Below are 12,313 nucleotides of genomic sequence, written 5' to 3' on the forward strand. Positions count from 1 at the left end.
GTTGTAGTTGGCCACATTTGCATTATTGTTGAATGCCAAATGTTTTATTTCACTCTACGGAACATGGAAGTTGAGTTTACAATGTTTGTGCTCAGCTGTAGTTTTGTGTTAATCTAAAGCTTGTCCTGTGACTTGATTTTAGCATTGATTACAGAGTAGACCTGTAACTGCTGTTGGATATTGTCTTATAGGTCCTATGATGCATCAACCACCTTCCGCACAGCAATACAGTATGCCACAGGGAGGAGGGCAGCATTACCAAGGACAGCAAGCTCCAATGGGGATGATGGGGCAGGTAAACCAAGCAAACCATATGATGGGTCAGAGGCAAATACCACCATACAGACCGCCCCAGCAGGGTAAGCTTGTGCACTTAGTTATTTTAAAATTTACAGTTTTTCTGTGGCATGGGATTTAAAGGCATTTCTTTTCATTCTATAGCATCATTTCCATATCCTTCACATTTCAAACACTTGTCCTTGTAATTGAAACTGTGACTTCCTAATGTTGGAGATTTTGTTGTTTGAGTCTTCACTGCATCTCAAAAATCACGTTCTTTGGTGTGAATTTTGTGCATGCAAACTAAGAACTCGGCCCCTCTTTATTTAGTGTGAGTCTTGTCATTACTTAAAAAGTTTGCCATTCCTAGATTCAATGCAGATGGTCTGTGTTGGCTCATTGGCAAGATCTGTAATGAACTGTATGCCAAAATGTATGATCTGCTTAAGTCACGTGAAGCCCAGTGATTTTTAAAAGGAGACAAGTGCACTCTGGGTGGGTCGAAGCAAATTAGCAGCTCCACCAACTATCAATGTATCTTGAACTCCATTTTGTAAATAGCAGTTTTGCGTTTTCTGTGCTTCAAACCAGCTGTCAACTGATTGGCAGCACCATTACCTAAATTTCTTTTTCTAGCCAGTCTTAAAGAACCTACAACTGTGACCAATCTTAAGAGATGTTTTCAGAGCTTCTTCTCTCCCTTATATATCCAACCAAAAGCTTGTTTCGCAGATAGTTAACACAATTGTCTGTTGATACTGTCTTTTCTTCATTCATCCCATCCCCGCTTCTGTGAAACGAAATGCGTTGTTAAAAGTTCCTGAGTGCACATGTTGGGGACATTCCAGAGCTAATCAGATTTTTATTTGGAGGGAGCATCAATAATAAGTAATAACTACTAATTGAAAAAATCTACCTGTATCTAGGGCTTGTCTAACTCCATATTTGCACATTTCCTAGGCAACTTGAGCGAGTTAAACATGCGAGTCAAACTTCCCACTGAGGTCCTTGCCTAACTCTGTTTTGCGCACAAATCCTACGGGTGAGCGTGCTGTATTTCTCCTCCAGCTGCATCATGCTCTTCTAATAAGATTCTTTATTTCCAATTTCATTTTTGAGGAAGCAAGAGAGTTTTCATATGCCTTCGCAGCTCATCATGCTTTCAATAAAGATTCAATGGTGCTCAAGAGTAAGGCCTGTGCTGGCTTTTTTATTATGGTATAGGTGGAAGGCTTGGTAACCTCAAATGCTATGCTCCCTCTCCTCAAGACAAACAGGGAAAGTATTACAGTGACATTGGCCAAAATATTTTTAAAAAAAACATTACCTGATGCATTTCTAATGCTGTAAAAAAAATGAATCCAGAGTTCTTTACTCCATTTGCCAATTCCTGTCAGATCGAACCCTTTTGACAGGCCATGCTGCATAGTTTCAGGGAAGCCCTGCAACCCTGTGAGCCACTCTCTAAGGGCTAGCCCATGCCTACAGGTTTGGTGAGATCGGTAGCACCGGAGCTGCTGGACTGTGAGGCCCAATAGGCCTTGACCTTGGTGCCACTGCTGAGAACTCCCATGCTTAGTAAGGTGCCCGCCTCTGCTCTACGGAAGTCTGTTTTAATGGTGGTTCAAAGGTTTGACTGATACAGTAACTCTTTGATTCAGATCCCCATGCTTTATCTATGCGCATACAGACTACAAAAGGGGGGTGAGAACTCCATTTCTTTTACCTTTAAGACCTCCCCATGAAAGAAGTTTGTTCATTCACTTCAGTGGTACATAAAGCAGCAGAAGCACTTTATTGCCTTCTCCATGACAAACGGCAATATGTTTATTGTAATACAACTTGCCATTATGTGCAGTGTAAGAACCCTTGCTACCATTTATAAGGGTGTTTTAGTCCTCACATCCTTCACTGAAAAGTTTGTGAATTCAATCCTCAGCCAGACGGAACCCTAACGCTTTTGGATGGCTCCTCAGACAATGGTTCCTAAAAAGCTTGAATCAACAGGCAGACAAGTCTTTGCATTAGTCTGCCTGCCCACACACAAGCCCATTACAAATGCCTTTGTCAGCTCCCGCAGGTTAGGTTACGTCCACACTTTGTGAGAGCTGGCGAAAATGACTCTTGTTAGCCTTGTTGGTCATGTGTTCTCAGCCCTGGTCACTAATGGCCAGAAGTTTCTAAACAGATCAAAGTGTGGCCTGGATTTTGTAAACACAGTGGCTCACTCCTTGGCCACAACAGTTACCTTGCTCTCATGGTTAGATGTACTCCACTTGCTTCTTATTGAAAGTCCAAGCAACTCCAGCAGACATCTCCTTAGATCACAAGCAGCTCTTAAGGGAAAAGTCGGTCTCCATCCATGAGTTCTTTGAAAACAGTCATGCTACTTGCCCTTGCTTTCCTTTCGTACTGCCCTTCTACAGCAAAGACATGCTCTCCATCACATGCTTCAATCTTGGAGATGGAATCCATTATCCTGTTAAGCAAAGGAGCCATAAAAGTGGTACGCTTGGGTGAAAATGACACAGACTTTTACCCACTTGACTTCTTTGTCTCTGAAGTGAGGCGCATCCCAGGTCTCTTCCTCTTGAACCTCTTCATTCTGCAGGACAAGTTCTAAATGCGGTCCCTCAGTTGGCTTCTCTTCGCCCCCAGTGTGGGAGATTGATTGGTGTCCCTGAACCTCCAGGACACTCACATTTATCTACTAATTTTCCATGCTCACGGATGTTATCTACAGTTCACTGAGGGGTCTCGACATTATCAGTTCATGTTTCTATCATTTTATCCAATGAGCATGAATTACATTTTCACCAAGGTGCTGGTTGTTGATACAGGTTAACTCGGGAGGTTGAGTGTATTTCCGCACTTGAATAACTGGATGGTGAAAGGAGGGTCTCCTGCACTGGTCACTGAACATCTTCATTGCACTATGACACAAAATTTGGGCTTCAGACAAAAATCCTAGAAGTTTCATCTCGTCAACACACACAAGATGGCCTTAAGAGGTGTGGTGTTTGGCTTGACCTGCGTGAAGGCTTTTCCTCAACCTCAGAGGCTTGTACATCTGAGAGATGGGATTAAAATGTTTCTGGCTCAAAATGCAGTCCGGTAAAGATATTGAAATCCGTTTTCCTGTACCTACATTAGTGAGTGTGCCTCTCCAGTTTATTAGTGGGTTGTCCCCTCCGTCCCTTGTAGCTGTAGGCTATCATATTCGCGAATAGCTCCTGCTTGGGCTTGGGTGCCTAACCCTCCAACAAGGTGGCGTGGAGCATTCATGGATTTTTAACATAAGGTTAGGAATTGGAGAGCAGGTACAGTATCTACCAGGAATATTGCTACCCAAGAATGTAGGTGTCAGGCTTCAGGCAGACAATTTGGACAGTATTAGGGATTTCAGATAGCCATTTATTTGACATTAAATGGCAACGGTTATATCCTGCCTTTGTTAACTTCCCTATTCTTCTGAAGTGAGAGATTTTACTTCATCCTTCTTTGGGGGTTCCTGCTTGTAATACAGGGAAGGAATCTAGTCGTGTGTGAAAGAAAGAACAGTCTTTCAGGACAGGCTACCGGTCTCAAACAGTTCACCACCATGTGTCTCTTGCGGGAAACACCCATTAACCATGCTACCTTTAGCATGTAGTCTTTACCACACAGGTAAGTATTTGTACCTTTACCATTAAGGTAAATATTTAAATAACATACTTTTTATGTTACTTAAAGTAAAAGCAGTTTAGGCGCAGGTAGAGGTAAAGAGAGGTAAGGGTGATTTTTTGTGATATGGTGAGGGTTATGTTATGACATGATCGGAAGTTCTGTCATGTTTGAGGGACTTAATAAATCTTCTGATGGCCGAGTCATTTAGAGACTTTCTCCCCTGATAAATTACATTTGCCCAGTTTAGATCTATGTTTTATAATCGCTTTCACTGCGTTGATATGTATTTTATTTAATATCTACGAAGGCTCCATTTTGTCTTTCATTCTAATTTTGGTATGGGTTTTATTAACTACCAAATACAAGTGTTCACTCCCAATGAACACAAGGTGAAATATGGGCGAGAAACCTGTTATCAGCAGCATATCCTATTCAGAAAAAGACGCAGCAATCCAGCAATGTCCATAGGAAGTAAATTTAATCTTTTTAGATGGAAAATATTTGTTTTTTTAAAAATCTAGTATCCGCATCTTATAACAGAGTTTAAACCAAATCTAAACTTTCTAAAGAGAAAGTTGACCAACAGGAATTTGGATGACATTTGTTATTCCCTGAATACTCCCAGTGCGAGTTTCAAGGTGAATGCCCATGTTGGTTGAGCAGCTCAATTGGCCTCGTTGGGTGAAACGTTATATTGTTCTCTGAAGTAGACCGTTCCCATTTCTGGACTGCCAAAGGAATTGGTAAGAGTTGTGATGTACCCCTGTAACTCTTTACCAGACTAACAGGGATAGCCTTGCACTCTAATCTCTTTTTGATTACTAGGAACCACATGTAATCCATCAGCAGCTCTGGGACAAGTGTTTGACATCAGTTTCATTTGCATGTAGTGATGTTGTGCTTTGTGGGTATTGGCAAGTGCTAGAGACTTTGATTCTTACTTAGAGTTGATAATGTAAGTGTTATAAACTCCTCCTAAAGAGGTGTCAGTCATTGGGCAAGATTCAATGTTAATAATCAAATAAAGAAATTCTCTAAATATTGTGAAGTTAAACAAATGTATTGCAATGCCTTTTTGTTGTCCCTGACTTTGTATAATTTACATAATGCAACTTTATTTTAAAATGTGATAAATACTTAAAACATATATTTTAGTTGTTTATTTTATGCCATCAAGTTGATTAGACTATTATTAAACTTCCATCGCTGTTGTGCATTTCTGTTGACTCCATTCCACCTCCCACCCCGGATTCAGAGTTCGTTTGAAGTTTAACTTTTGGAGCTGTGTGTTTTTATTTGGGAAATATTTTTGGGTGTTTACCATTGGCTTACCTTGAGTAGCATACAATAGTTTAAGAGCAGCAGTGATTTTCATTACTTGGAGCTCTACTCAAGTGAATTTTTTTAAAGAACTTTACCATATGCTAATATCATGCTTTCCAATTTTTGCTATACACGGCAAAAAAATTAGGTTATATATAGAAAGCCAGTATAATCTCATTGCTTTCTTAAATATATATTCTTGATCCCTGTATTTGGCTAGTAACATTTTGATAGTTTAAATGCAAGGAAGTAGAAATATTCTGTTGGCGGCATCCGTGGGTATGTAACCAGTTATTTGAAGTTAGTCTTATTCATTTAGAACTCCTTTATCAATATTTATTTTCTCAAGGCAAAAACCTCTTCGTTAATCTCTCATAATGCAAATTGACCTTGCGACTGGAGTAATTCAATGGCAGATGCATGGCACGTAGGAAGACACTTTCCATTCCAGTGCACACATTTCCCCAGTATTACATGGAATTTCTTTGCCTCCTGATAAAGTTGTGATAGTCAGACCAGTTGTTCCTGGGAACAGTATTGGATGTTAAAGTGTAGAATTGGCTCCATTTTCAATCCGGTGGGTATTAGTTCTAGAAGTCATTCAAATGACCTTTCGGTTGTAGTGGTCGTTCTTGTTCTAGATTATTACATACAGTAAAATGAATATACAAATTCTTAGTGTGACATGTTCCCTCCGCCCTCTTCCTCCCCTAAAGTTTACTTGCAATACATAGTTGGTACTGTATGATCTCTTTAAACACTGGGTTTCTAATTAGTTCAAGGCCTGTGCTAGTATAGTACCCTACTTACTTTATTTTTGCTGATGGGGCGCCAACTTGGGTATTCTGAGTTGATATTCTTGATGTTCAAATCTCCGATATTTAGTGAAAGGAATATATTTTCTAAGAAGTCAAACCTAATCCCAGTCTCGTTACTTGAGGCAGATGACCAGGTTTAGTAAGGCATGTATGGAAGAGGAGAGAGCATGGAAGGTTTGAAAGAAGGAAAACGTAAACCTGAAAAATACAGTCAGAGGAACAAGTGGCAAAAATATTTTGGATATTAATGCGATAGTGTAATGCGTTGATTCAAAAATTTATCAAAACAGCAGAGATTGGTTTGTAAAACATTCAGAAAGAAAAACAAAACCGTTCTAGGTGAAGTGATTGAATTATCTCAGCAAACAGTAATGGCCACATCAAAGTCCCATCATTTATTTAGACCATTATACCATTCTAGAGAGAGACCTTACCTATGAAAATCATGTTGGTTCCAGCTTCAATACGAACAGCCAAGAACAATCTGCCTAGCCATGTCCCCTCCAGACAGGGAGCGAAGCAGTTCTAAATATTCAGATAGGCAGCAATATTTACTAAATAAATTAGTTCGAGGCATGTGGGCTGCTGAATTCATATCTGTGCATAGATCGCCGCCTAGTGTTGGGTCCGGATGTTTGCACGTTGTTGTCCTGGAAGAGTCTTCGAAGTATCCTTGGATAGGTGACTCCTCCCCTGGACTACAGTGCGCATGGGCATCCTCTCCATCCTCAGATTGTTTTTTTCCGCCATTGGGTTCGGATGTGCTATCTTAGCTCAAGTTAGGAAAATATTTTGTCGAGGCCAAAAGGCCTTTAGTTCGCGTCGGTACTGTTTATCGATCGGTTTTCGATACAACCTTGTTAGTTTACTAACTTTCAGCACCGACTTTTTTCGCATTTACCTGTTCATCGACTACTTCGACGGAATCGAGGACGCCATTCAAGAGGTGTCCGGTATGCAATGCGAAGTACCCACACATCGAGCCTTTCGCCGGACCACGACGAATCGACATGCATGGCCTGTGCCCGGTTCCGTTCAAAAAAGACTCTACGGAATCGACGAGCGGCGAGACTCGAGGCGCAGCACGCGGCACCGGCCCCAGCAGACATCTTCAACGAGGCCGAAGACGTCGAAGAATTGGAAGTCTTACCCTCCAGTCCCGTTTCCGAACACGGATCCGGATCGGACGAAGTCGACGAATCACTCTTCCACAGAGGTGAAGACGACACCGAGGTAGGAGACGACGAGGAGGCCTTAGGGGCCGAAGAGAGTAGCTCCAATGATGAACAAGGCCTACCTGTTCACACCGAAGAAGGCCCAGTTCCACGGCCTATGGCTCCGGTCGAGGGATCGCCTTCGGGCCTTACCCGAGACCCATCCCGCAGTTCTTCGGCCCCGCCCTCGGGCCCGGCCTCGGACACCCAGCGGCAGCCATTACCGCTTAAAGCAGCTGGTTTCCCTTCCATAAAACCGAAACCGAAAGCTGCTCCGGTTCCAACGAAACCGAAACCGAAAGTGGCGCTGGTCGGATCGAGGCCTTCCACGCCTTCGACGCCAGCGCGACGCGTCGACACCGACCGCACCAAGAGAGACTTCGGTGCCGAACTTGAAGCGGGCGACGTCGGAGTCGATAAACGGAAAAAGGCCTTCGGCGCCGACAAACCTACTCGGCTCCCGGCACCGACGCCACTGACACCGAGGGCTGCGCCGCCTGCTGCGCCTCGCATCGCTCCCTCGACGACACCAAAGCCTCACGCATCGAAGACGTCGACGGTCATCTCCGCACCTCGACTCGATGAAACACCGGCGCCGAAAAAGTCCACGGCCGCCTCTACGAACCTGGTCGGTGCCAAAGCCTCAAAGGCGCTCCAAGGACGACCTGGTGCGACACAAAGCAGCAAAACCAAGGCTGCCCTCCAGGACCCGTCGGGTTCCGGTCCGATCGAAGCTCCGGCAGCCTCTTCGGTGCCAGCCAACATTACCTTTGGCTTGCCTCCGTCTACAATCCCGAAAATGTTCCAACTCAGGACACGGGTCACCCAGACTACGATTACACCTGCTGAGACGTCTCCGTCACGTGTCATCGACGCCAACACTGGCAGGATGATTCTCCACGAGCGAAGGATAACTTCGGAACCACCGTTGGACCCTTTCAGGATCCCACTAAAAAGGAAGCTGCCTGTAGAATCAGAACCTCTCCTTTATGAACCTTTCCACTCATCCTACCAGGATCCACAACTATTCTCCCCCACACGTTCCGACACGGATGCGTTGGAGGATTACATGGATGACCAAGTCCCCTACCATGGAGACACAGACCCTGATGACCAGCAGGACCCTGATCACACTTGGGGCGACCCGGTAGACCCAGGTGCACCTCTCGATACACAGGACCCACAACTCTATGGGGCAAAAACATCTCCCACACAGGATACTGCAGCCTTCAACGCTCTTATTGAACGTGCTGCCAATAACCATGGGGTGCAGCTTCACTCTGACTCCGTCGAAGATGACTTTCTTATGGACACTTTCGCATCCTCAGAACGGCATGTAAAGACTCTGCCCATGTTGAAAGGAGTCCTCAAACCAGCCAAGGACATTTTCAAGGAACCCACCAGGGCACGAGTGATAAACCCCAGGATTGATAAGAAATACCGATCAGCACCTGGGGACCCTACTTACATCAGAGGACAATTACCACTAGACTCCATTGTCGTAGCGAATGCTCGCAAGAGGGCACACTCGCAAACGACAGGTGACGCTCCTCCCCCGGACAAAGAGTCCAAGGTGTTTGAGACCTCTGGCAAGAGAGTTGCCGCCCAAGCAGCCAACATATGGCGCATAGCCAACACTCAAGCGCTCCTTGCTCGCTATGATAGAGCGCACTATGACACACTCGAGCAAATATTCCAACATCTCCCTGACCAGTTCAAGGAAGGCGCAGAAATGCTCATCAGAGAAGGACAGCTACTCACGAATGCTTCCATCAAGTGTGCACTAGATGCTGCAGACACGGCTGCCAGGGCCATAAACACAAGCGTCATGCTGCGACGACATGCCTGGTTACGAATCTCAGGATTCAAGCCTGAGGTACAAAACAATATACTCAACCAGCCTGTCAACCCCGACTATCTATTCGGACCAGAGGTTGACACCACCCTTGAAAAGTTAAAAAAGGACACGGACACTGCAAAGTCCATGGGCGCTCTCCAAACTCAGTCCTTTCGGAGCGGCTCCTTTCGTCGCCCCGGAAACAAGGGAGCAGGTAGAGGACAGGGGTCACAACAAACATATAACAAAGGCAATACACAGACCACCTACGATAAAAACACCCGGGGTGGATATCGTGGCTCCAGTACAAAGGGCAGAGGACGCGGCTACGGCAACACCAGGTCCTCCCCCAAGAACAAGTAGTGACGCCCTCTCCCTTCCTCCCGACCACATAACACCTGTCGGGGGAAGGCTACAAAAGTTCCTGTCCACGTGGAACTCCATCACCACGGACAGGTGGGTCAAAGATATTGTAAAATACGGTTACTGTCTGGAGTTAACCTCCACTCCACCCACAATACCACCAAGAAACCGTCCTATGTCCTCAGAGCACTTAACGCTCTTACAGAAAGAGGTGCAAAGTATGCTTCTAAAAGGCGCTATAGAGGTCGTACCCATCCACGAGCAGGGCACGGGGGTGTACTCCCTCTACTTCCTAATTCCCAAAAAGGACGGGTCACTCAGACCTATATTAGACCTGAGACCCCTGAACCAGTACATTCTTTCAGAGCACTTTCACATGCTCACTCTACAGCAAGTCCTTCCGCTTCTCAAGCAGGGAGACTTCCTAGCCACACTGGACCTCAAGGATGCGTATTTCCACATACCCATCCACCCCTCACACAAAAAATACCTCAGGTTCACTGTTCAGGGGCAGCACTATCAATTCAAAGTCCTTCCCTTCGGCGTGACAACAGCGCCCAGGGTTTTCACGAAGTGCCTAGCTACAGTGGCAGCACATCTACGGAGGCAGCATATACACGTCTACCCCTACCTAGACGACTGGCTCGTTCAAGCGAAGTCAGCCCAGCAATGTGCCAGCCACATGTCCCGCACCATTCACCTCCTCCACAGTCTGGGATTCTCACTAAATTACCCAAAGTCCCATCTCCAGCCCGCACACGTACAACAGTACCTAGGTGCGACTATAGACACTCTGGCGGCCACAGCTCAGCCAAATTTAGTGAGGATCAACAGCATACAACTGCTGATCTCCAAGTTCAAACCCAATCACTCACTTCCAGCGCGAGTGTTTATGCAGTTGATAGGCATGATGGCCTCCTGCATCTTCATAGTCCCGCACGCGAGATTACATATGCGCCCGCTTCAGGAGTGCCTAGCACGTCAGTGGAATCATGCTCAAGGACAGTTGAAAGACCTAGTGTTGGTGAGCGGTCGGGCATACAACTCTCTGCATTGGTGGAATCCACAAAACCTTTGCAAGGGCCGACCATTCCAAGAGCCTGTCCCACAGATAGTACTGACAGCGGACGCGTCTCTCCAGGGATGGGGAGCTCATGTACTCCACTACACAGTGCAGGGCCTATGGACGACACAACAAAAGAAGATGCACATCAACCTTCTGGAACTGATGGCAATCTTCCTGGCCATGAAGGCATTCAAAGTACATCTATGCAACAAGGTCGTGTTGATCCGGACGGACAACATGACCGCAATGTACTACATACAGAAGCAGGGAGGAACACACTCTCCACAGTTGTCTCATCTGGCTCAGAGCATGTGGAAGTGGGCCATTCAGAGGAACATGTTCCTCATGGCGGAACACCTCCCTGGCAAGGACAACCAGATGGCGGATCTGCTCAGCAGACACAGCCACCAGATGCACGAGTGGGAGCTACACCCATCGGTACTCCAACCGTACTTCCAGCAGTGGGGTCATCCAGAGATAGACCTATTCGCGACAAGCGAAAACGCAAAATGCCAAAGCTTCGCCGCCAGGTTCCCACATCCGCAGTCGCAGGGCAATGCGATATGGATGAACTGGTCCGGCAGATTTGCGTACGCTTTTCCCCCGGCGCCGATGATACCGCTGGTGGCTCGCAAACTCAGACAACACTCCCTGACACTCGTCCTAGTTGCTCCAACGTGGGCACGCCAGCCGTGGTACACCACCTTCCTCGAACTTTCCGTGGTGCCGCATCAAAGGCTGCGGATCAAACCCGCGCATTTGACGCAGAACCATGGAGAGATTCAGCACCCAGATCCGCAACAGCAGAACCTGGCGATCTGGCTCCTGAAGTCCTAGAGTTTGGCTATCTCAACCTGCCACCTGACTGTATGGACATCATCAAGGAGGCCAGGAGACCCACTACAAGGGCTTGCTATGCAGCCAAATGGAAAAGGTTCGTCATTTATTGCGGTAATAATGACATTAACCCGCTGGACGCATCCATCCAAAACATCATCTGTTACCTCTTACACCTATACCGATGCAATCTGGCGTACACCTCTATACGTGTCCATTTGACCGCAATATCAGCCTATCTGCAAACCAGGCAGCACCTCTCACTATTCTGAGTGCCTGCCATCAAAGCATTCTTGGAGGGACTCAAACGAGTCATTCCACCAAGCCACCCACCGGCTCCAATGTGGAACCTCAACTTGGTCCTCACACGCCTGATGGGTCCACCCTTTGAACCTCTACACTCATGCGAGATTCAATTCCTTACCTGGAAAGTAGCCTTCCTGGTAGCGATCACTTCCTTAAGAAGAGTTAGTGAACTCCAGGCACTAACCGTTCAAGAGCCATTCATACAGGTTCACGCCAACAGGGTCGTACTACGTACCAACCCCAAATTCATGCCCAAAGTAATATCGCAGTTCCACATGAATCAAACTATTGAACTGCCCGTTTTCTTCCAAAACCCACAAACTGTCGCAGAAAGGGCACTACATACACTAGATGTACGGAGGGCCCTCATGTACTACATCGACAGGACTAAACCCTTCAGGAAGACAAAACAACTGTTCGTTGCCTTTGCCCCGCACCACAAAGGTAACGCCATCTCCAAAGCAGGGATAGCCAGATGGATAGTTAAGTGTATTCAAATCTGTTATCAAAAGGCAAAACGCACATTAACTATTCCACCACGAGCCCACTCAACACGCAAGTTGGGGGCTTCCATGGCTTTTCTAGGAAATATTCCCCTGCATGA

General features: G+C 46.0%; 1 protein-coding gene across 5 annotated transcripts in view; it reads left to right on the forward strand.

Moving 5' to 3' along the window:
* Positions 1-12,313, forward strand: part of SS18 (SS18 subunit of BAF chromatin remodeling complex) — a 363,861-nt gene that overhangs the window by 228,443 nt on the left and 123,105 nt on the right. For all 5 annotated transcript variants that reach the window (XM_085605729.1, XM_085605728.1, XM_085605731.1 and 2 more), the window contains exon 6: positions 192-359. In XM_085605729.1, coding sequence (XP_085461855.1) covers positions 192-359 — 168 coding nt within the window. The remainder of the gene's footprint in view (positions 1-191; positions 360-12,313) is intronic.

Source organism: Triturus cristatus, chromosome 5_1, assembly GCF_964204655.1.
Source record: "Triturus cristatus chromosome 5_1, aTriCri1.1, whole genome shotgun sequence".
In the NCBI taxonomy this organism is placed as follows: Eukaryota; Metazoa; Chordata; class Amphibia; order Caudata; family Salamandridae; genus Triturus; species Triturus cristatus.